The following is a 26,905-nucleotide window of genomic DNA, read 5'->3' as shown; positions in this document are numbered from 1 at the left end:
AATTGTTCGTGTTTGTAATTTGAAGTAGTTTGCATGATATGTATTATCAATTTCTGTATATCACAACTGGTTGAATTATTTATGCCTTAAATTTAATTAACTTACTTGTTTTGTATTATACATATAGCTCAACTGATGAATGATCGTTTGCATTTGTAAATTTAATAATCTGATTGGCTATGTATTGTATACTTTTAGTAGAGCCATCGATGTAGCTCAGTCGGCAGACTCGCTGGGCTGCTGATCCGGAGCTGCGTTCGGGCTTGGATTGGATCCCCCTTTGGTCTTCGGTTTCTTCTGAGGCTTTCCACAGCCATGGGACTGAAGCCGGATGGTCTATGGCGAGTCCTTGGCATCAAACCCTTTGATTTGATTACCTGGTTGGGGTTTTTCGAGGTTTTCCCCAACCAAAAGGCAAATGCCGGGTAATATTTTGGCGAATCCTCGGACCTTACCTCATCTCACTACATCTCGCCAAAATGTAAAAAATTGCACAAAATTGTAAAAATTGTAGATAATTACTAAATTGTAAAACTATAAAAATTTGTAAAAATTGTAATTGTAATATTGTAAAATTTTGACCTGTTCCACATCTTAAAGCTTCATTGCTCATTTAAGATCTATGGAATAAAATGAATGAATGAATGAATGAATGAATTTAACAAAACCCCACACGAAGAAGTCAAGAAGGGTTAGATCTGGGGAGTTTGGAGACCAAGCCAAGAGATAGCTGGTTCTCTTACTGGGTTTCGCCTGCGACCTCCTGCATGTTTTTTTTTTTAACACAGAACCTCTTTCTACAAATATTCGATATGACAACATTATGGAATCATATTTAGGTACATTATGCACACCATACTCACGTCGAAATTCCCTTTGACCTCTTTTAACACACTCAAATTTAGGATACCAAAGAACACATTGTGCTCGCTGTTGATTTTTAGTAGCCATTTTAATCATCTACGATTTTTCATTTGTCCTTTCAGATTATGCATTGTTGATTGTCATATATGGAAACTCCCATCTTTTAATCATAATATAACCAGCAAGAAGATTGAAAATTTTTCCTACCATCATAATAGCTTTATAATGATAAATTAATATTATCCATATTCAAACAGATCAGACTGTATATGACATAATTTGAAAAGCCCATGTTAAATTGCTTACAAGTGTCCCAAGAACAAGCCCACAAAATTTCATAGTTCTACTCCAAGGAAATCCTGAGGAAACATACACTTCAAATCAGTAATTTAACATTGGTAGGTAAATAGGGCGTGCCAGAGTGCCTTAAATCTAATTCATATTTAAGTAACTGTTACGAAAATCTTAATCTATTTGTAATTTAACAGGAATATATTGTACAAATGAACAATTGCTTCGAAATGTTTGTAATTTTTCATTCACTTTACGAACTCACAATATCAGAGGTCTTACAGGTAGCCACGAACTGATAACAGGTTCCTCGAATAACGGCCAAATTGACATGAACTCATCTTTCTTCTGTGGTGCCCCTATTATTGAAGCAGTCTCAGTGTTGACAGAAATTGAAATATATTGAATCCCATAATTGCTTGTTTCCGACTTGATCTGATCACTTGTTTGGGTCCTGTAGCTCAGCATCGATTCATTTTACCTTATTATCATATCCATTTCACCAATTCATTTGACACTGAGTGATCTTATTAAATAACAGACTTACAAGTTTCCAGAAAGGAAAAAGAAGTGCATACATTTTATCTTTCCACGTTCGAATGTGGAAAGCTGCACTGTATGTACTGCATTTTCGACACTGCCTCCAAGAGCATGGAAAGAAAAGATACATGCACATATAATGTATCAACTGGAGTGTAATCAAACTCACATTCCCAGCACAAGAGTCTCTTTCCCTACTCCATCTACATCGGTTATCACTAAGGAGCAGATTCCTATGTAGCCTAATTAAATATATATTTTTTTTTTGCATGTGATAAATCACAATGAACATAGTTAAACATCCCGAATATGAAGTTTCAAGTTTAAAACCCGAGTTTTATTTCACATAAAAACATATTTTCACAAAAAAATTATGTAAATACATATTTTCAAGAAATCTATTATAAACACATTAATCTTGGAGTTTTTTTTTTTACTTAAATAATTTTTTTACAAGAACTTTCAAATATTTTAAAACTAAATCAATTATATCACTCAAAAGTACGTTATCTTTTTAAGAATTCTTGGTTCTTCTTAAGAATTCTTGCTTCGTGTTTCTATGCTCTGTGTGGCATATCCTTGATTCATTTTTGTAATAGTATCGCCTCAAGTTTTAGAACTGCTAGGCAGCATATCAATATTATTATTAGAGAATAAATTAACATGGACAAGAAGGAGCAACATATAATTAGGAATGTTTATTGTTGCTGAAGATGACTTCATTCCCTGCTTTGTTTGTGAAACACAAACACAACAGATAAGAGCTGGCTTTGTGAAACACAAACACAACAGATAAGAGCTCGGGTATAAACATTATTTTATTTAAACAAATCTCTCGCCTGTCACCCATGGCTATCAAGTGAGGCAATACATCTTGTTGTGATTCCCTGTTATTGGACCATAAGCATAAGCTGCGTAGTGTAGGTGTAGTGGCTTCACTATAGGAAGCTTTTCTCCGAAATTGTCAGTCAGTAGCTGGAAATGTTTACGTTAAGACATGTGTCTATTAGTCCCTTGAGATGCCTAAAATCAAATCGAGTTTAAGATCACGTCTTCAGCAATACATAAATTAATTTAAAAACATTTTTACTACCGACAGAAAAGTGTTATTTTGCCAACCATATGATAAATCAGCAAATGAAGATCAGCGCTCTCAGGTAACCCAACATTTGTCTGGAAACAAGCACATTGCCGCTGCTTCACGTATGCATTCACGACAAGTGCTAATAGGTGGACCAGCTTCTTCCAATGTAGGACCGTCAAAGTGTTCCCTATATTATTTAGGTTTATGCAGAGCATTTGTTGCAGCCGATATTCCACTCCATAAATTAAATAATGTGAAACTTCAAAATATCCTGACTAAATACATCAACATCGAACCTTCTGAGGAATCGACATTAAGGAAACATTACCTCCCAAAATGTTACAAGGAAACTTCACAGAAAATTCGGTCAGTGTGTGAAAGTGAAAACTGTGGGTGAGCATTGACGAAACAACCAATTCAAGTGGTAGAAAAGTAGGAAACGTTGTTGTTGTTGTGTTAAAGAATGACAAAACTGCTTGTGAACATTCGTTTTTGTTAGCGTGTAAAGAAATGCCTATAGCAAACCATGTCACAGTAGCTAGATTATTTAACGAAGCTATGCATTTACTATGGCCAAATGGGGTGAAGTGTATGACAATGTGTTACTCCTACTTACAGATGGTGCAGCCTATATGAAAAAAGCAGCTGAAGGCTTTATAGTGAGCTTTCCAAAAATGATAAATGTAACATGTGTGGTCCATGCTCTACACTTTATGAAACTATGTGTCTCTGTACCCCAAAGTAGATAAGTTAGTGTCATATGGAAAAAAAGGTATTTGTTAAATCACCCTCAAAAATTGATGTGTTCAAACAGAAATATCCAGATCTTACAGTTCCTCCTTTGCCTGTGTCACATGCTGGGGTACATGGCTAAGTGCCGTTGTATATTATGCAAACAATTTTGAAAGTTTTGCGTCTGTTGTGAATGAACTGGACAAAAACGATGCTTCGTCAATTGATAACCTTCAAGATTTTCTGAAAAATGGTTGTTTAAAAAACTATTTGGCTTTTCTATCAGCAAATTTAAGCTTTTTGTGTGACACCATAAAAAACTTGAAACATCCATGGATTAAACTAGACTCGCTACCAGGTTCAGAAGTACAAGTAAGCCTACTAAGTGACAAATTCCAGAATGTGTTGGGAAAAAACAGTGGATATAAAAAAAAAATGTGTGAAGTTACTCAAGTATTGGAGGGTGTGCCTGTAGGTGAAATTGATGGTGTACTGTATGTGTTTGTGACATTCCTCCCTTTAAATATTCATGTCTGACATCCTGTGTTGTGGAAAGATCGTTTTCACAGTATAAGTCGTTGTTCAGAGATAATCGGCATGCATTTGTGATGGAGAATTTGGAGATGACCTTTGTTGTCCACTGCAATTCTCGGCCAGCTACTAGCAACTGATACTCAAGTGTGATTGGTGAGTACCTAGTAACAATTTTTTGAAGCTAAGTAAGATATTTTTGTCATATTAAAAGAAATATTTTTTTTTATCAAATATTTTCGTATTTTTTTGCACATAAGAAATAAATATATTAAAAATGTTTGGCAGATAAAAATGTACTCCCTACTTATCACTAGCTGTGTTAAGAAATTTTAGGCGGTTTTTACAAGTCTTTCAGAACTTTCAAAACAATTCCAGGAATCTGTATGTAATTCACTGATTCGATTATCGAAGTTTCTTGCAGTATTGTAGGTTTATAGAGAAATCTACCTGCGACAGAGAAAATTTTCAAAAAAAGTGAATTCTAAATGTTTCATAGAATCCACTCATTCAGGAATAACACTAATTTAATTGCGTCGATCTACATCATGGAACGCCCACTTTATTTTTGTTCTAAAGTTAGCCAATTTATGGCATTGTAGACCTTAAAAGTTCACCATTGTCGATTAAAATTTTAACACCACATTTCTGAATTTTTTCTAAAAATAAAGGAGCCCATGCAGTGGGAAGGCATCAGTGCCGAGAATGACATGCAGCCCATGGAGTGGGACCCTTTAACTAACCCAGTCAAACATCTGGCTACATCAAGATACCAGATAATGAAGTGGATACCCAGTAGAATTAATGATGGTGGACTAAACGTTTCGCCAACAAGGTAAGACAAGCTTTCATCATCCTTATTAGGTCAAATAATTATTGAATTAGCATGGACTAATACTCCAGCAATATTCCAGGTCTGCATTGCAGTAGCAGGAAACTAAGGGATTAAGATTATTTACCTTTAGAAATATAAGGCTTTTGCTTTGAGAAATATTCATGGTTAAATTATTGCATTTTCATAATATCTTGAATGGGCAATTCTCCTTAATTCTTGAAATTAGTTTGTAGAGATTTTTTGATAGCTTGCATGTTTGAATGTGTGGAAATACGTAGCTTTTAACGACGACAAAATAGTATGTTCTTTCATTTAGAGTTTTGTGTCTTTTGGGGTTTAGGCAACACCAGCTGTTACAAACCACGTACAAAAGTATCAACTACAGATCTACGAGTATGTACAGATACAGAAAAAAATTTGGAGCGCCCTTATTGTATGTTTTGCTTACAACACATTGTGCATGTGCAGTAAACAAGAGCCCCTGTATATATGCTACTTGTAGACAGTCATGCGAAATTGTTGCCTATGTATAGGTAGATTCCCATCAAGACTCGCTCCATGAAAGAATTTCGATAAGAGTAAGTACTCAGTGCATATGAGAATGCATAGCATTTCTTTTTTTTATTACGATTTTGTTGATATGAGCTGTTTGCTGTTTGTAGTGCATTTTCGTGTAACTTTAATGGATCAGTCCTGGAAATGAAAACTGCTGTAACTTTAACTACGCTTTTTCTTGTGTGTACAACAAATACAAAAAAGGCGAGAGTAAGATTTTTCCAACAATCTGTTAAATAGTGTAAGATACACAAATTTACAATATTAATAATAATGAATACTAACACTGGGCAATTCTGCAAACCATAGCCTGTGGAAAATGTTGTTTGAGCAGTAGTTGTGTGCTGTGCTGACCATCATGCAGACTTGCAATATGTAGGCCTACCTGTCTTTAGTATCAATCCAAAAATAAGTGCATAGCGCATAAAATCTTCACACACAATTTTTCGTTCAAGTCAAATGTGAACTCTGGTTGACATATTTTCACTCAGAGACACCAAGACTCAAGGGGCTTTAGTAGCACAATGAAAATTACCTCATACATACCTGTGTGCCCTCCACTCTACAAAAATATAAAGATTGAAGTTAATTTTTTTTTTTCCAGAATTCTATCAATCATATAATTATTACTTTTAAAATTTTGTTCAGTTCACGATTTTTCCTTTGTATTTGTTTTACAACTTCTCTTATCACTGCATAAATTAATAATATTGAAGTGTTAGTTTGTTTAATTTTCATAGAAGTTTAACTTCATCTTGTTCCTGTTTTGCATCTAGGTATTGCACATACTAAAAATTAATGATTAGTATTTGCGAATTTAAAAATGGTGTCGTTCTAATAATCTTATTATTAATGTAGACAGAACTTCATGTTTATTTCTTAGTAATAATGTTAATTTTACATATCTATATTTCAATGACATAACTTTAATTTTAAATCATGCTGGAAGACCATCTTTCTTGGTGTCATGTTCGATAAATATCTTAGTTATCTTTTCACATTGATAACCTTTGTAATGCTTTAGACTCAATAACGGGGGGCAAAGACTAATTGGGATTTCCCAGTCTCTGATTGGGTCAAAAACCCTGATGGAACTGATATTTAACCCTTGTGGTAAATTTCGGTGAAGTCCGGAGGGCCTAATTAGTCAAATCCACTCTCCTCACCTCCACGTTGGGGCCCCCTGGGATCTTTCAAGATGCGAAAGAGAGAGTGGTGTGCGGATAGCAATGGGAAGCTACCGCATTAATCTACATCCCAAGAAGAATATGATAAAAAATGGCATGATGAGTCTTTCCCTGGTAAAAAACTCCGGACGTAAACTATCCCCCCAATCGGATGTCCGGGTGGGGGATACTGGGGAAGGGCAAATCATGAGGCAATACAGTGAAGAGAAGAAAAGAAGATTGAAGAGTACAGCGCGGGATGTGAAGACTCCACAGTTACCAAGTAAGTTAGAAAACATGAAGGAAGCAATGAGAAGAAACAGAGTGGATGCGATGGGAATGTCAGAAGTGAGGTGGGAAAAAGTGATGAGTTGATGAGTGATGAATAGGGCTCGGAAGTTGATGAAATATCATATTTTTTCTTATACATCAGAGATAATGCAGGATGCATTATAAACTCTTTACACTTCAATGTGAACCAATACAACCTACTTTTATTTTATATTTATTTGCATTATGTGGTCTTTTACTGTTTTTAGGAAATGTTCTACTTTTTGTTGCATTATTGCCCTATTCTTTTGAACGGACCTTTTTTACGGTGTAATCATAGTCTACATTTCAGAACCTACTGCAGATTGCGTCATGCAGAAATTTGCCTTATGGTTGCAACAACCTTAACTTCTGATCACGTGTGTGATGTGATTGTCCCCCATTCAATGCAACAGAACAAATACTGCAGCCGCAGTGCTCGCAGTTAGCATATTGTGTTGTACAAGTAAAGACAGTATTGATAGAGAAAGTGCTGCTTCTATAGCAGTTTCTCAAGGTTTGCTGGCTGATCCTCAAATTAAGGGATGTCAATGTTGAGGTTTTCTCCGCAGTTTTCCCTAACCCATATAGAGCAAATGTGTCTTTATCGCGCTTGTTCTTGCACTTATTTATTTTATTCAGATGCTAGATAATAATAGCATTTGATGAAGAGTAGTAAATTAACGCATGAGAAAAGATTACTAGCACACGGGTTCAAAAAAGTGAAAAATTACTTCATTATTATTGATTTACTGCATTTGTTAAAAGATTTCAGTATTCTATTAGCATATAAAATGGACAGTTTCTAATAACATTGTAGGAGGAAGATGACTGTTTGTACAACAAAGATGCACTTATAATACATCACATAAGTATTTTGGCATTATATTTAATGTGTTTGAAATTTGTTTCAATAAACATAACAAGCGTCTTTCGAATACTTCCTCCAATAAAGCATTATACTTAAGTAAACATACAAACGTGGCCAACATGCTGTCAGTGTTAACACTAAACATCATTACACCGTAATAATTATTATAATTTACATACTTCAGAAGAATGCTCTCCAATTGAGACCACATTTCTAATTTCATGTGTGCACTTACCGACTCTGTGATGCAATGAATATCATTTTGATTATTTACACACTGATAAATTTTCATATATTTTAGTACATCAATATATTTGTGACACACCCTCAAAATTAACCAACAAAAAGTACAGAAACACTGCATTGAGATTAATGATCCACCTGCTATCTTTTTTAAAGTATCTAATGTTACATAGTTCATCAAACGAATTAATTTTGTCCATTTGCAACCACTTAATTTGTTGCTGCTCAAATCTCTGAATGTACTTCTGCCACTTGTTAGCAGGGTCCATTCTTGTTGAGGAATAAGATTATCTAATTGTTCCCGTAAACCTGGAAATAGTTATAAGAGACATCTGTTTTAGGACTGTTCTTGCATATTTCCTTCTCTGTCTCTAGAAACATGTACTAGATACAAATCGTTTACTTCAAAGTGTTTAATACACACAACTGAATTCTTTGTTGGCGTGAAAATATTTCATAGTATACGAGTAGCTTCCAGCCACATAACTTATCTTTTCAGTTGGAAATTTGAGAACTGTAATGTAACACACTCACTTAAAGCACTCTAGTAATTGTTGGTACGCACAGAAACATAACATTTAGGAGCCATCTGTAAATAAAAGAATATGGATAATTTAATTTCATATTTTAATAAAAGTCTAAACTTCTTTATTTCAGTTCTCTGAATTTATTTTTCTTAGAGGTTATGCCTATATTAGAAGTAGCCATTACTACGTGCTTCATCTTTTGATTCCTTTTCAGATTTTACTTTTATGATTCACTTATTGTTAATGGTTTAATTTGGTGACGTACATGTTGTCATGCTACTGTCCATCCAAGTGGTTATGTCACACGGTCATCAAAACAGGGGAAATCACATGACAGTTACTTACTTAATGGGACCCTTTTCTTTAAATTATTTTAAATAGTTGTATAATATTACGTAAACTTCCAATTCCGTACAGCAAATATTTGCAGAGAAGAACCTAACAGCTCAGCCACTAGTCCTTACAAAGAGGACAGGAGAAACGAGTGGGACAAACAGGGAAGAGATATAACCATTCGGCTGGACAGTACCTATTTATTCTCTTCATAGTTAGCAATCAGTGTATTACGAAGATTTCAGTTCAGAATTACACTGCCTTTTAGCTCAACATGATACAACTGGCAAGCCGGCAAAGCCGATGATGCCAGACGCTGCCACCCAGAGCTCGAGCAGCGATCACTTCGAGGAATCCAGCAGATGTTACGCCAAGTGGGAGAAGAAAGTCGAGCAGGAGGAGCTGTGGCATCAGCAGAAATTGGAGAATCGTCTTTTCCACTCCTCTTTGTTCATAGGTACAGTAACTGTTTACATTCTGAAGTAGAAGCTCTTTCGGCTATGCACAAGCAGAATCCCAGAGTAGTGCAATCAACTAGTCGGCCACTGTTGTTATTCCATTTCAACATGCTTGGGATGGGAACATTTAAAGTATAACTCAATTTAAGCCATGGCCCTTAAAATTAAAAATATTTGATTCTGATTTAGGCTACATTCATCCCCTTTACAAATGTGTACTGCAAATAGCAAGCGCTGTAATAAAAATATCTGATTTGTCGGCATTTCCAGCACAAAGGATTGCGGTACTCTGGAAATCCACATACTCTGTGAACAAGTTCAGGAGACTTCGATTCTTACTGGTAGGGAATAGGGCATTTATCCAGTGGATTCACTTGTTCAATTTGTCTTAGTTCATAGAACCTGTTCTTAAATGTTTGTAGTAAAACAAATTAGGTTCTTGACATAAAAGGAAGAATATTAATTTAACATTTTAACACGAAATTATAGTTTTTTAATTTGACATTAAATATAATCATATCATATTATTAAATTATTGTTTCTTATCCAAGTGTGCAGGTAGTCAAAACAGAAATACAAAATCGATGGCCCAGCTTGAAAGGGAAACAACTCAAAATTTAAAGTTTAAAGAAACCTGCATTTTGAAGCTTTATGTTGCTGTGAAGAATCAAAAGATCGTTTAACTTAATCCAAATTCAATTAATCATGTTTTATGTATGGTTGAAGCTTTAAACTTCATTTTTCTCAAAACTTTAAATTTTGAGTTGTTTCTCTTTAGAACTGGCCTGTCGATATTACTATGTTTGCAGGCTTGAAAATGATCTGCAATTACTTTGGCAGTCGTCTACCAATATCCCTTTCTCTTTGAGTGCTAATATCGCATACACAATTATGAACCATAATTCATTATTCAAAAACATAATTTAAATAAATAAATAGATTTTCGACTACAAAATACATTATTAAGCACATTAATAAGATGGGGTAAAGGTTGGTAATATCGTGATATGAGTAATATCGTGATAGTTGGTATGAGAATTTATTATAATTTTACTTATCGAGACAAAAATCTGTTTTTTGTGACAATGTATTAAGGACAAGTTCGTGGACAAGTTGCTGCATAAAATTGGTCCTTCTCTCGCTCTGTAAAACCATGATAAGCTATCAAACACAGTATCACGATATTACTCTTATCACAATATTAACAAGATTTACCCTACTTCGTTTTCCTCTCTCCTACAATTTGCTGTTCCATTTGAATGAAATATGTTATTTCCTTCTTTTAAAGTATTACCAATTCATAGGGAATGGAATATTTCTCGAATTTTGGAAAAAAATATTTCTCAACATCTAATTACAGTAAATATGCATTCTTCAATTCATTTATGCCTGATTTGAACTCGTGAAACATCGCAAAATCCGTATCAAGTCGGGAATGCGATTTTTTAAGCAATTAGCGAATTATGTGCGCGAATTTTCAATTTTTAATTCTTTTTACTACAATCGATAATCGATAGCTGTCGCACACATAAGGTCGATATTTATGGTCGCTAGTATTGCACATTCGATACTGAATCTGTTTTAGTCAACGAGCTAGAAGGTTTTAATTCAAATACCTGGTCTAAACACACTCCTGACATCATATCTGATATATATATGTAGCGATGTGCGAGAATCGTATTGTGAGCCTGCTGAATGCATCCTTAGTTCATATTATTTTGGAGCGTGTTGAGTGTGTTTGTTTTATTTGTTTATAGTGTCACACATAGGCGAAAAAACATTATTATCATGTTTCCATGCAAGTGAGGCTACGAGAATGCTTAATAATAAAATAGCTCCAAGGGTCAGAGCTTTCCAGTATAAAAGGCATGGGTTTTATTGCACAGACGAAAGTACAGTCATGTGTAAATTTTGTAATTGTGAGGTCTCGTGGGAAAGAAGTCGATAAAACATGCATCAGCGATTAATTTTTGCAAGGAAGATGAACAATCTCTTGTGCTGACTTCTATTGCTACTTATTTTTTGCAGTGTGCAAAACAAAAAAAAAAAAAACTTGCGAATATCTGGGAAAAAGTGTTTAAAGACTATAAAAACGAACATACCAATTTCCAAGCTCGAAAACGAACAATGTGAAAATACTGAAAAATTCAATTGAAAGCACCGATTTTCCCATTTGAAAATCCCACATTTTGCACTTTGAACTCAACAAAAGATTCCAGTCTCTAACGATTCAGAATGCTGTATGGTTGCTGGGTCATTACTAGTCAATATCATTTAAGCTGTGCTCATGTTTGAATCTAAATCCACACAGCAATCAAGTCTTCAAAAGGCTTGTTTTTTAAGATCCGATGCATGCGAGGTGAGAGACCACACTACACGAGCAATAGTGAGTGGTTTGTAAAGCTAAGAGGTGTGTGGTCAGAAGTGCATTCTACCTTAATTGTCTCAAATTCGGCAATCCTGAGTATGAGGCTTTTACATGAGGTGGGTCCTTCATCTTTCCATGCAAGAAATGTTTATCATCAGAAAGATTGTCAAGGGGTGACAGTACAAAAGTTCATGTCAGTTCACATCATATTTCAATCAAGCTATCACTGGTGAGAGAACAACAGGATGCAGTCTGCAATAGATCGCCTACCAAGAAAATTTTATCTTCTGAGAGAACATTAAGTCTGCAAGAGATACGTACATGATACCGAATCTCTTTTCCAACTAGAAACAGTAAGATTAAACATGCAAAATACATGCGATACCCTCAGTCAAGTACTTAGTTATGTCAATATTCTAGAATCTGACATAAGAGATCTAAAAGAGAACTCTTCACTTAAAAATTACATGTGTTTGCTAGTAGCTAACAGAAATTCCTCCAGTGCCTTGACATGGTAGTGTGGTCCAAAAAACCGAACTTTCAAAAATTCAAATTCCCACAAGGCTAATATCATGCATTAATGCGTAAAACAAGCACAAAAAATTTCATTAAAATATTACCATTTACAAGTCGCTCCAGAGCTGAGAAGTTTATAATGTGTAACATAGTAAAAGAAAAAAGTCAGAGCAGCTTTGAAGGAGTAGAAAACTCTTATCGGTGTTTGGATAAAAGTTATAGAAGAAACTGTTTCTATTCATCTTCGTTAATGTCTCATTGTACTTTTGGAACAGGTTGATAGTTAGTTCTGTCGTGTCATTTTCTACTTTCGTCTAAGAGGAGCAATCACGAAGTTCCTTGAAAACCACTCTGTAGGAAGTCTGTGCAGGAAAGGTTGAGATTTGACTCTTCCTATTTCAATCTTCAAATAAATAACTGGTTCTTAATGTTACAGGATTTTCCAATTTCAGGTTTTCCAATTTAGCCATGGTCTGTAGTCATTGAGGAGTATCAGGTTTCTGTGGAGGCTGCAAGTTTGTTACTATATTTTCCTTTTTTTGCTGGTTAAACGAATTGAGTCCACAACAGACCACATTATCTAAAGCCTGTTTAGGAAATGATGATGATGATGATGATGATGATGATTGTGATGATTTTTATTTTTCTCTGTGGTCACTTGGTCATCAAAAAAGCAACCAGTTGCTCAGAGAGAAACCAAAGATGTTGGCAAAATGCCATAATAGCCTATAAATTTGCTTTCTTATCTACAGTTTGGTTGGGATATTTCTTATGGAGAGTAAGAAGCTTGATATCATTATATGGACTTTGAATACCAATAGATGCTTTGTTCCACTCTCTAATGTTATCTAGTGTCTCAGCAATGGCTTCAGCTACAAATACTGCTGCACAATCTGGAAGATTGACTCTATCCAAGGCACTGACTACTTTAGGTAACTCGAATATGTTTTTAGGAACACTAGGTGGTGAGGAGGGAACAACTGACACAGGTAATAATGTTGAAAATGAAGATAATGATTCAGACAGTCAATATTCATTCTCGCTATCAGATTCACTAGGTGATTAACATGATGAAGAGGTAGGAGGAAGGTCGGTCGCTATACCTTTCTTGGATATAAATGCACTTCTTCATGTCCACCAAGTTAGCTCTGTGGTAGTGCCTCCAGACTAGCTGGCCTGGGTTCGATTCCCGACAGGGTCAGAAATTTTCATGTAAAATTTCTACCTCAGGACTAGGAGAGATGGTGGTGCACAACTTCTAATCACTAAATTGTGCACCAGTATTGTAGGGCCGCGATAAGTAGCGACTTCTGAGAGCGGGGAAGTGGGGAAAAGAGATGACAACCTCGTCACCTCTGTGTGCATTCTGCGGACCTCAGATAACACTGAGTATCACTAGTACGAAAACATTACCTCCTCACAGTTTGTATTTAGCAATGGAGCAACTAAGATCAACTCGACGGCGTGGCCAAGTAATACACAGTAGAGAGAGGAAGATTATAAAGAATATAATAGAATGTTGTGGCAAAGAGGCTCGAAACACAGGCTAATCGCTCCTCTAAGGCAGGCTACATCCAGAGCTGCTGAATACACTGGCGTTAGTAATGCAAATGTCATAAGAATCCGGAAAATGGCTAGCGAGCGACCAGATGACATTGAAACAACTCCTGGTAAAAAGAGTTAAGACTTTATTTCTACTGTCATTACAGCTTATTGCTGTTTCATCAATAATTCGCATTATTTAAAAATAAATTTTAAGTCGATTATTTATTTTTTCCTGTAAGGAAATTTTACAATGATAGTACGCCTAATTACTCGTACTTCAGAAATTTCAGAGTTGATTTACAAGCTATTTTTCATTGAAATAATTTGGTAAATTAGCTATATACTGAACACTGTAGATGGTTTTAAAAACAAATAACACCTGTCAAATTATCTGCAAAAGTGAACCATCCAACTGCAGATTTATATTTGAAGACTTCGAATAAATAATGAACTAAGTTATCATCATCATCATCATCATCATCATCACCACCATCAACAACATCGCCCTCGGTAGCGCAGTTGGTATAGCTCTGGCCTTCTATGCTCGAGGTTGCGGGTTCGATCGCGGCCGAGGTCGATGGCATTTAAGTGTGTTTAAATGTGACAGGCTCATGTCAGTAGATTTACTGGCATGTAAAAGGACTCCTGCGGAACAAAAATTCTGGCACACTGGCGACGCTGATATAGCCTCTGCAGTTGCGAGCATTGTTAAATAAACCGTAAATTAAATCAACAACAACAACATATAGCGCTGGCCTTCAATGCTCGAGGTTGCGGGTTCGATTCCGGCTGAGTCGATGGCATTTAAGTGTGTTTAAATGCGACAGGCTCATGTCAGTGGATTTACTGGCATGTAAAAGAACTCCTGCTGGACAAAATTCAGACACACCAGCGACGTTGATATAACCTGTACAGTTGCGAGCGTCGTTAAATAAACATAATTATATCAACAACAACATTGGTACCACAGCCTATTGCAGACCTTGACCGCTCTTCCAGTGCTCCAACATTTGTTTCTATCTTTCGCATTCCTTTTCCACCCTTGTACTTTCAGTAAGAAAGTGCCATTTTAAAATATTCAAGGTGGCCAATCTATATATATATATTTGTATTTTACTTACTTATTGCTTAATGTTTAATAACGTCATAAGGAATTTGTGCAGTACACACTAGTTTCAGTAATGAGCTTATGAGCATAAATAAAAGTTTGCTACTATAGCCATAGAGAGTTGTCTTGTTATCATTTGCGGAAATTCACTTCATCTGTAGAGCAAATGTTTTTTGTACGGTAGTACTATTGTAGAACGCTGTCAAGGAGTCTCAGTTATCGCGATTATGTCATACATATGTGATCAGGGGTCATTCTCAGACTAGAGAGCTCAGCTCGCTACTTATCGCGGCCCTACAATATACCTGGGTTAAATCCTAAATCTCTTCACAGTGCATATGAAAAGAAGGTATATGTCACTGTTAATAGTGATTTGTCTGTCGGATGGGGATGTTAAGCCTGGCAGTCCCCTTGGTGCTATTCAACAGGAGTAGGCTACGTGCTGGCACCGGGTTTCCCCCTTCTTTCTTCCTCACCTTCATCATCATCCTCATCATTTCCTACACTACACTTACACGAACACTTACACATATACTCACCCTAAACACTTACTCATACATTCACTCTAATACACGACATAACTCCTCACAGATACACATCATGCATAATGCGGCCTGCTGAAGTGGTGTGCAACTTGAAAATGGGTCACAGTCCTGCCATCTATCTGCAGTATGCAGAACCCAAATCACGCAAGTGAAGTGGATAGGTATTAGACATACACACAATTCACTTCTTCATACCGAGGTCTCTTCATTCATTCTTGGTTTCTTTTGCAACTGTTTTTAGATCAGCACCTTCTATGCTACTTCAAAATACGTCTTCTCTTTGCATTTCAAGAAATATCTGGTCCTCCTCATTTCTAATCTCTTTCATTGCATGTGTCATAGCAGTATCAAACAACTAGCCCAGATATCTTTTATGTGTTTTGTTTTATTATATCACTTCCTCGCTGTCTAGCTCTTTTTTTTTTTTTTTTAGATCCAGGTATTTATCATATAGTTTGGGAAGTTTCTTAACATACAAATCTATTCGCAGGGCTGGAATCCTTGAATGCTCCCTTAGGCCAATCTGTAACTATATAGGAGGGGCTTGTCTTTGTCCAAGAGATGAAACTGTACACATTGGAACATGTCTAATCCACGTGGTAATCTTGCTGTCAACAATTTAGAGATTGGCTTCCCAAGGAACCAGTTTATAGGGGAAGATCTCAAACTATTTAGACATAGTCATTTACTCGTACCTGATAAAATTGACATAAATTATTAGAGTGGAACGACCTCTAGATAGCACTTCATTAATTAAAATTTAAAACAGCAGTTTGATTGTCAAGAGACAAAAACAAAGTATGTAGAGCTAAGATCAGAAGAACTTCAGTTTTGGCATAGTATCATGGACCACCCAGTCCATGCTTATTTTCTTCTTTCATATTGTTGGACAGGGAACCTTAAGTGTCGTAAATGTGTAGAAAATAGTGTAAAAAAAAACTCATTTGTAACTTGTTTTAGAATCACTGTACCTATTTTTGTCTCAGGCTGCCAAAAATTAATTATGTGGGAGGATTTTTTAAAGTTTTATATCAATAGTGATGTAAGTTCATAATTATGCGGGTCCAAGGAACAAATCTGTGATAAAAATGAATAATAATATAGGAAAATAAAACAATTAGATACTTGGAATACGGTATTGACAGTCTACTGAAGATATCACTCTCTTCTCCACCAAAGTGTGCAGGATAATTTCCTCTTCATCCTTAACTTCCTTTCCCAAAAGTGGCAAACAGGCAAAGAGATTCATTGGACACAACATGCGTTCAGCAACTGATCCACTAAATCCTCAGTGTGAGAAACCACAAGCCTCACACATCATTGCGAAGATGGTACAAGTGCCAGCTTGCACCTCACATGCCTCGATTCTTAAAACCAAGCCTGTATTAGTGGTGGTAGAGGTATATGTGAGAAAAGTAAAATTGGTTCCATTGACTGATGTTTCGAAAGTGGTAAATGTTTAGTACATCATCCCTACTTCTTAGGAAAGCCATACTATATTTTTGGTCCACGAAAAGTATTCGTCATTTATGGAAAGACTCAATCCTGCCACTTTCTGCAATGACATATTGTATTTTACCTGGACCAAAGATACAATATGGCATTGCTAGAAGTGGCAGTGATATGCTGAACATGTTAAATTAACTTTATGTAACAGTATGTGGTATAAGTGTGTATTGCAGATGCATCTTCGGATAGTATAGTATTTCTTTTAAGTCCTTATGTGGAGCACAGGGCTACAACAAACAAGCACTACTTTTTCCTATTTCTGGCTGGGGCATCTTGGGTTAATTCAAACAATATGTCGATATGAGCAGCTATTGAAAGCTAGTTAGTTGGTGTTGTTCTGTGGACTTCTTACACTTTATCTACCGTTATTGTGTTGGAGATAAGAACGTTGGGAGAAAGTAAAAAAGATTCTGCACATGCATAGAACAGCACTTGACCCACACTGCCGCATTTCCAGGAAACATCAGTCGTTTCTGAATAAGGAACACCTAAACGCATGTATTTCCTGCTTCTATTGTTTTTATTTAATTTGTGTATATAGTATAATGCTGTATATTATACTGTATTTGTGCATATAATAGTATAGTAGGTAGGACAATGTCTGTGATATGATGTGTCTGTAGTGAGGCAACCCTCAGCTACTGAGCGCACAGATGAAGTGTCAAAAATCTACTCCCATTCTTTGTGACGTGAGTCAGCTTTTTAAATTATGCAAGAACATGTTGAATTGCAGTTTTCCTTTATTTGTAGCTGTTTATTATTATGTTATTTAATATTTTTAAATTTGCGGTCATTAACGGAGAGAACTGATTGTTAAGAAATTAGAATGACACCACTGGATATATCAATGGATCTGCAGATGCGATTACTGGAGTTGCGATGTTTTAACCTTATGACCAGAGATTTCAACGTTGGCTACGATGATGAACAAGCATGTCCATAAGCGAAAGCTTTAATGTTATAATTTCAAGTTATCATAATACACACTTTTTATTAGGAATTTTGTGCATTACAGGTCATTATGCAATGCAAAAAAGAGAGAGGGACTGACTTTATTTAGAAATAGACCTATGTAGATAAATTAACGTGAAACAACCTCAAGTGAAGTATTCATATCATGAAATAATGTTATTTAATTATTATGTCTATTTACAATCCCCTTCTAGTTACTTTCTTCTCACTGCGTATGGGAGGTAACTTGGGCATGGAGTTCTACCTTGTTGGCTCCAAAATGCCTTCATTGCATGTAAAGACGACACCTTTACACTTATAACTTTGCTCCAAAACATGACAGCTTTCCCTCACTTTCTTCACCACTTAACTGTAGGAACGAGCAAAGAATAAACACTTAGCTCAGTTGCCAATTCTTGAAGTCATTGTCATATTTTATTTCTGCCACTTGCATAAGAGTTGAGGGGAAAATGGGAGTTTATGAGGGTTTACTAATTCTAGGAAAAAAGACTGTCATGTTTTGGAGCAAGGCATGCCCTCACCATTATTACAATCTATAAAGTGTCACATTCAAGTACAGTATTCCGAAATTTTCGCATTGTTTACATTGTGTGAATACTGGGTGAAAGAGTTAGTGACAAAATTTTATCTGGAGAACTTTTAATTGCACAACTGAACAACACGTGCAACATAGCATGTCTTAGTAGTCTACTGTGGTGTAACTTGTATTGTTATATTGATATATACACTTCTATCACAATTCAATTGACAACGGAAGACAGCACAGGATTAACTTCTTTCTTTAAAGAAAGCGTCTATTCATCTGGGAATTTTACCTTATAATCACGCTTTCTGAGGGAAATGCCATTGTTGTTATTCGTGAATTCACAGACAACAATCACCAACAATAAGTCAATTGTTGACACAATGGAATGAAATATAAATGTAAAATACTCCTTCTGATCAGCATATTATATACCACAAATGCCAATAAACGGGGGAAAAATCATTTTTAAAATAAAAAAGAAATGGTGAGTGATGGAAAATTTCTGACTTCATATTTGGAATCAGCAGATGGCAATATGTAAGAAACACCCGAAATTATTTATTTAACAAAATCATTGACCAGTGGACCTCAGAATGGCTCGAAATTAACACAGGAGTAAAACGGGATTGCAGTCTCTCCCTTCTTCTGTTTATAATGCACATGAACGAAATAATCTTCAGGAACTGAGACAAATGCGACATGATCAATTCCAGATTAACAAATTTAAAAATAGGTTCATTGATAACCTACTTTTAATATCGTTTGCAGAAAATAATTTACAATACTCTGTACATAATTTAGACATCATTGCAAAAAATATAACATGGAAATAAATACAGGAAAAAAAAAAGTTATGCCCTTCTGGTGAAAAACCCTGTCCCAAGTAAAATATGTTTGAATGGCAAAATTTTAGAATGAGTTAATTATTTTATATTATCTTGGCTACAAATTAATATTTGATAATGATTTGGATAGTCTATAATAAGCAAAATTGCAAAATACACCAAAACTATGGAAATAATAAACAGGATAATGAAACCTTCCCTGATACAGAAAAGCACTAGAATACGCCTTTAACAAACCTTGCACTCTGTTATGGTAGTGAGGCATGGACATTAAGGTGAATGGATGAAAGCATGAGATTTATGCGAAGAACAGCATAATATACAAAATGGGACCATAAACGCAAATACGACATAATGGAAGAACTCAGTCTGGAATCATTCTATTTCATATAAAAATATCAGAACTGGATGAGCCATTTGCAATGTATGAGATCCCACATAATTCCAAATGCTATGCTTCACTATCAACCCCAGGGGAAAAGATACCTGGGACGTTCGAAAAAGAGTTAGGGAGAAAATTTCTCTTCATTATGAGATTGTAATAGTCCACATGGCCTAATACTTGTATAGATGATGATGATGATGATGATGATGATGATGATGAAGATGAAGTCAGGTAGGTAGAGGTGTTTGGGAATGCTTCTTGTTGCGCAGTAGCAAAATGGAACAAAAGCATGGTGTGGTTGTTTTGGTTTTCGCACACCCATACTGCATATGAAAGGAATTTCCCGCCATCGAGTACAGTTAAGGGAAAATTATTATGTGCTGACAATAAATTCTGAATATTATTGTTTTTACAAAATATGCTAATTTGAGGCTTTTGTGCCACAAGAAACTGAAAATATGCTACATTACATGCTCAGTAGTCCATTATATACGAGAAAGCCTGATATATGCGAAAATATGTACAATTAATTTTGAATATTCGTTATTACATCCATTCAAATCATGTATAAAATAATTTTCTATGACATGCAAATGGAGAGTAAAAATATGCAGTTCCATACGAATCCTCACCCTATTAATATGCCATTCACTGAAGGCGAGTGAATGCAATGACCCATGCTTGACCACCAAGTTTATTTTGTTTCTTTGCAGATGAGATCGCACTTGGCATACCAGTGCCAGAATTCGGACTAGAGGCCATGCCAACTGATATAGAAGCCAGGAACGAAAATCTCGTGCCAGATCCCATGTTAGATCCTAAGCCAGCTGACATTCTAGCTGCCATAGAAGCTGGCAAGCAAGACTTCATGCCAGATCCCATGTTAGAACCTATACCAGCTGCCATAGAAGCTGGCAAAAAAAATCTCATGCCGGATCCCATGTTACATCATATGCCAGGTGCCATAGAAGCTGGCAAGCAAGATCTCATGCCAGATCGCATGCTAGATCCTATGCCAGCTGCCGTGTTAGCTGCCATAGAAGCTGGCAATCAAGATCTCATCCTAGATCCCATGTTAGATCCTATTCCAGCTGCCATAGAAGCTGGCAAGCAAAATCTCATGCCAGATCCCATGTTAGATGCTATGCCAGCTGCCATGCCAGTTCCCATGCTAGATACCATGGCAGATCCCATCCCTGCTGCCATGCCAGATCCCGTACCAGCTACCATGCTAGATCCGATACAAGCTACCATGTTAGCTGCCATGCCACCACCCATGTTAGATCTCATGCCAGCCCCAATGTTAAATGCTATACCAGACCCCATGTTAGCTGCCATGCCAATTCCCATGTTAGATGCCATGCCAGATCCCGTCCCTGCTGCCATATCAGCTCCCATGTTAGCAGCCATGCCAGATCTCATGCGAGCCCCCATGGTAGATCCCATGCCGGCACCTTCATTGGAACATCTACCAGCAGAAGAAGATGAGGAAAGAAGAACGAAGGGTTGCTGCTGGCCCTTTATGAGATATGTATCTTGTAGCCTTCGTCGTCTACCTGCCATAGAAGCTGGCAAGCAAGATCCCATGTTAGATCCTATGCCAGGTGTCATACTAGCTGTCATAAAAGCTGGCAAGCAAGTTCTCTTGCCAGATCGCATGTTAGATCCTATGCCAGCTCCCATGCTAGCTGCCATTGAAGTTGGCAAGCGTGATCTCATGCCAGATCTCATGTTAGATCTAATGCCAGCTGCCATGAAAGGTGGCAAGCAAAATCTCTTGCCAGATCCTATGTTAAATCCTATGCCAGCTGCCATGCTAGCTGCCATGCCACTTCCGATGCTAGCTACCATGGCAGATCCCGTCCCTGCTGTCATGCCAGATCCCGTACCAGCTGCCCTGCTAGATCCCATACCAGCTACCATGCTAGCTGTAATGCCACCACCTATGTTAGATCCCATGCTAGCTGCCATGCCAGCCCCCTCCTTAAAAGCCATGCCAGACCCCATTCTAGCTGCCATGCCAGTTCCCATGTTAGATGCCATGCCAGATCCCGTCCTTGCTGCCATGTCAGCTCCCATGTTAGCAGCCATGCCAGATTTCATGCGAGGCCCCATGGTAGATCCCATGCCAGTATCTTCATTGGAACATCTACCAGCAGAAGGGGAAAAGGAAAGAAAAACTAAGGGTTGCTACCGGCCCTTTATAGGATATGAATCTTGTAGACTTCGTCGTCTACCTGCCATAGAAGCTGGCAAGCAAGATCCCATGTTAGATCCTATGCCAGCTGTCATACTAGCTGCCATAGAAGCTGGCAAGCAAGATCTCGTGCCAGATCGCATGTTAGATCATATGCCAGCTGTCATGCCATCTGCCATAGAAGCTGACAAGCAAGATCTCATGCCAGATCGCATGTTAGATCCTATGCCAGCTGCCATGGAAGCTGGCAAGCAAGATCTCATGCCAGATCGCATGTTAGAACTTATGCCAGCTCCCATGCTAGCTACCATTGAAGCTGGCAAGCATGATCTCATGCCAGATCTCATGTTAGATACTATGCCAGCTGCCATAGAAGGTGGCAAGCAAAATCTCATGCGAGATCCTATAATAGATCCTATGCCAACTGCCATGCTAGCTACCATGCGAATTCCCATGCTACCTACCATGGCAGATCCCGTCCCTGCTGCCTTGCCAGATCCCATACCAGCTGCCATGCTAGATCCCGTAGCAGCTACCATACCAGCTGCCATGCCACCTCCCATGTTAGATCCTATGTTAGCTGCCATGTCCGCCCCCATCTTAAATGCTATGCCAGACCCCATTCTGGCTGCCATGCCAGTTCCCATGTTAGATGCCATGCCAGATCCCGTCCCTGCTGCCATGTCAGCTCCCATGTTAGCAGCCATGCCAGATCTCATGCGAGCCCCCATGGTAGATCCCATGCCGGCATCTTCATTGGAACATCTACCAGCAGAAGAAGATGAGGAAAGAAGAACGAAGGGTTGCTGCTGGCCCTTTATAAGATATGTATCTTTTAGGTTTCGTTGTCTAGCTGCTGGCAAACAAGATCTCATGACAGATCCTATGTTAGATCTTATGCCAGCTGCCATAAAAGCTGGCAAGCAAGATCTCATGGCTGATCGCATATTAGATTCTATGCCAACTGCCATGCTAGCTGCCATTGAAGCTGGCAAGCATGATCTCATGCCAGATCGCATGTTAGTTCCTATGCCAGCTGCCATAGATGCTGGCAAGCGAGATCTCATGCCTGATCCCATTTTAGATCCTATGGCAGCTAGAGTGGCTGCCATAGAAGCTGGCAAGCATGATCTCATGCCAGATCGTATGTTAGATCCTATGGCAGCTGCCATAGGAGCTGGCAAGCAAGATCTCCTGTCAGATCCCATGTTAGATCCTATGCCAGCTGTCATAGAAGCTGGCAAGCAAGATCTCATGCCAGACCCCATGTTAGATCCTATGCCAAATACCATAGAAGCTGGCAAGGAAGATCTCATGCCAGATCCCATTTTAGATCCTATGCCTGCTGCCATGCTAGCTGCCATAGATGCTGGCGAGCAAAATCTCATTTCAGATCTCATGTTAGATCCTATGCCAATTGCCATAGAAGCTGGCAAGCAAGATCTCATGCCATATCTCATGTTAGATCATATGCCAGCTGCCATGCTAGCTGCCATAGAAGCTGGCAAGCATAATCTCATGCGAGATCCCGTGTCAGATGCTGTGCCAGATGCCATAGAAGCTGGCAAGCATGACCTCATACCAGATACCATGTTAGATCCAATGGCAGCTGCCATAGAAGCTGGCAAGCAAGATCTCATGCCAGATACCATGTTAGATCCTATGGCAGCTGCCATAGAACCTGGCAAGCGTGATCTCATGCCAGATCGCATGTTAGATCCTATGCCAGCTGCCACAGAAACTGGGAAGCAAGATCTCATGCCAGATCTCTTGTTAGATCCTATGCTAACTGCCATGCTAGCTGCCAATGAAGCTGGCAAACAAAATCTCATGCCAGATCCCATGTTAGATCCTATGCCAGCTGCCATGCCAGTTCCCATGCTAGCTTTCATGGCGTATCCCGTCCCTGCTGCCATTCCAGATCCCGTACCAACTGCCATGCTAGCTGCCGTGCCACAACCCATGTTAGATCCTGTGCTAGCAGCCATTCCAGACCCCATTCTACCTGCCATGCCAGTTCCCATGTTAGATGCCATGCCAGACCCTGTCCCTGCTGCCATGTCAGCTCCAATGTTTGCAGCCATGCCAGATCTCATGCGAGCCGCCATAGTAGATCCCATGCCATCACCTTCATTGGAACATCTATCAGCAGAAGAAGATGAGGAAAGAAGAACGAAGGGTTGCCTCTGGTCCTTCATAAGATCTGTATCTTGTGGGCTTCGTCGTCTTTTTTGGGGTAAGTAGTTATAAATTTTATGTCTAAGAGCCATTTCCAGATAGATCGCCCTTATCTTGTTTTTATGTTTCCCTGACCATTTGTTCATATTCAAGCAATTCTGTTAGAATAATTTTAGATTATGTGCACTGCTTAATGTTACCATCTATTAAAACTTTCATTTTGTTTGGCGGCATTTTTCTTGATGTGGTAAAAATATGTCTGATATCATGCTCCGTCCCTTGCTTCTACTCAATGAACAGTGAAAGATAATTTCATATTAACAATGTATCAGGTCTATTTGCTTATCTTAGGACAGTGTTTCTCAACCGATGGCTTGCGTTCTCCTGTGTAGCCTATACTTGATCAGTGAAGTGGTAGGTCCAGTCTTCATTGTCCATAATAAAGGTGCTTAATTTGACACTTTACATATTACTAATATTCATTGAGTTAATCTGTGCATTACGTGTTAGAAACATGGTATGATTATGTTCATGACTGTTTAATAATAACTTTTTAATGGTTGTCACGTGTTAAAGTGACTTCACTGTTTATGGTATTTATTATGAGGGCACTTAATAAATAATAAATTCTACGTGAAATCGAACTGCGACACTTTTTCAGCCTTATTGAATAATAGTTTTGTTCAAATACTGTTATAAATAAAGTGAAACAAATGTGCTAGGCTACGAGCGTGAATGTGTAGTATAAGAAGTGCTTAGTTAGTGAAGTTTATAATAGGGAAAATTTTTAGGGAAATAGTCTACGAGGGTTAGGTGTTGTATATTAAATAAAGTTAAACGTATTATGTTATTTAGAAGACGGCAGTAAGTTATGAAAAGGGGAATGAAGTGAATGTAGAAATAGGACAAGAAATGAATTTTGTAAGTGAAAGTGAAAAGGATATGAAGAAAAGGCTTCAAGGGTCAGATGACGGCTGTGTTAAAATTGTAAACAGTGTAAGTAAGGAAATGGCCCGAATACAGAAATGCGAAGGGTCAGCAGGACCAAGTATATTGAGGAATATATATCATATCATATAATAATGAATTGTTTTATAATTTTAGTCAACAACTTATTTATTAATACAGAAAACAATTTTTTGTTATTTCACATCACAACTTTGTCACAAATACTTTCGATTTTTAAAAAATCATATTCAGGTAGAGAGACATAGATTGACAAATTGAACATAGGTGAAATGGAAGAATATATATATTGTGTACACTGTGTGGAATGTGAGTAGGAAGGGAGAGGGGAGTTTTATCGAGAAGCCAGATTGCGTCATGCAGAAATTTGCCTTATGGTTGCAACAACCTTAACTTCTGATCACGTGTGTGATGTGATTGTCCCCCATTCAATCTAACAGAACAAATACTGCAGCCTCAGTGCTCGCAGTTAGCATATTGTATTGTACAAGTAAAGACAGTATTGATAGAGAAAGTGCTGCTTCTATAGCAGTTTCTCAAGGCTTGCTGGCTGATCCTCAAATTAAGGGGTGTCAATGTTAAGGTTTTCTCCGCAGTTTTCCCTCAACCCATATAGAGCAAATGTTGTGTCTTTATCGCGCTTGTTCTTGCACTTATTTATTTTATTCAGATGCCAGATAATAATAGCATTTGATGAAGAGTAGTAAATTAACGCATGAGAAAAGATTACTAGCACACGGGTTCAAAAAAGTGAAAAATTACTTCATTATTATTGAATTAATTCTTTTGTTAAAAGATTTCAGTATTCTATTAGCGTATAAAATGGACAGTTTCTAATAACATTGTAGGAGGAAGATGACTGTTTGTACAACAAAGACGCAAAAGATGTGTTTTGTAAAATTAAAACAATTTAGTAGCACTATATTAACTAGTTATATGCTACTTATTGGAGAATATTAAATTAATGACTTTTCCATGAGATCTGTTACTTTCTCATATGCTCCATTAGAAATCTCTTATCATATGGAAACGTAATAAACAAATGTAATAAAATTGTAAACCAGATTATGTTCTGTTCATAGCAATGTAGTAATTTTGTATCATAATTTTGTATCTGGTTGAGTGGAAGAGAAGGCCGAAATAAACCATTATTATTATTATTATTATTATTATTATTATTATTATTATTATTATTATTATTATTATTTTATTGTTAGCCTACATGCAAAGTAGAATTATACTGTACTTTTGTTACCGAAATAACTTTTACGCTAATTAGTGCTATTATTAAAAATAAAATAATTAATAATTAAACATGTATATTTAATGAAGTAGAAGCTAGGTGCTTGAATTCAATTAGGAGTTCATAATTAGCACTTGAATACAGCACATTTTTTAACCGGCACATAGATTGTAAAATGTTCAGATGTAGAAAGTCTAGGGTGGATATTACAAGGTAATCATTTTCTAATTCCAAAATGTCGCTCTAGAGAATCCTTGTTAAATTTTTTCTGTCAGAATATATTTAAATCTGCAATCCCACAAGAATTAATATATTTCGTGAGTGCTCTGAATTGTCACTGTAAATAATTCAAGGGTTCTTTCTTAGGCAAACGTGTTCTTTGTATTGACAGTTACATGTAATATATTTTCTAAAATCGTGTAATGCTAGGAACCTTTGTACAGGGCAGAAGGGGGAGTCTTTGAGTTCAGCGTAACTGCAAGGTCGTTCATTCACCTTCTGAATTCTTTTGTATTTTTACTTCCCTCGAAACCATCACAGTTTTGACTCTAAAAAAGTATCGATTTGGAAAAACTCACACTAAACAGCTGAAATTCTGGTCTGGGGTTCATTTGCTGGAAGGAATTACGGTCAATGTACCTAGACATAATTTTGGGCATTCAG

The 26,905-nt window shown here is 37.2% G+C and overlaps 1 protein-coding gene across 1 annotated transcript; it reads left to right on the top strand.

The window, feature by feature from the left end:
* Positions 1 to 6,472: 6,472 nt before the first annotated feature.
* LOC138704739 (helicase SRCAP-like) lies at positions 6,473 to 26,131 on the top strand. The gene is made up of 3 exons (XM_069832909.1): positions 6,473 to 6,881; positions 9,150 to 9,338; positions 20,372 to 26,131. Exons 1-3 carry the CDS (start codon positions 6,662 to 6,664, stop codon positions 24,097 to 24,099), a joined length of 4,137 nt encoding a protein of 1,378 aa, XP_069689010.1. The 5' UTR covers positions 6,473 to 6,661; the 3' UTR covers positions 24,100 to 26,131.
* The last annotated feature ends 774 nt before the right edge of the window (positions 26,132 to 26,905 follow it).

This window comes from Periplaneta americana, chromosome 8 (genome assembly GCF_040183065.1).
Source record: "Periplaneta americana isolate PAMFEO1 chromosome 8, P.americana_PAMFEO1_priV1, whole genome shotgun sequence".
Classification (NCBI taxonomy): domain Eukaryota; kingdom Metazoa; phylum Arthropoda; class Insecta; order Blattodea; family Blattidae; genus Periplaneta; species Periplaneta americana.
The sequence above is the reverse complement of the archived record's forward strand: the minus strand, read 5'-3'. Positions and strand labels throughout refer to the sequence as shown.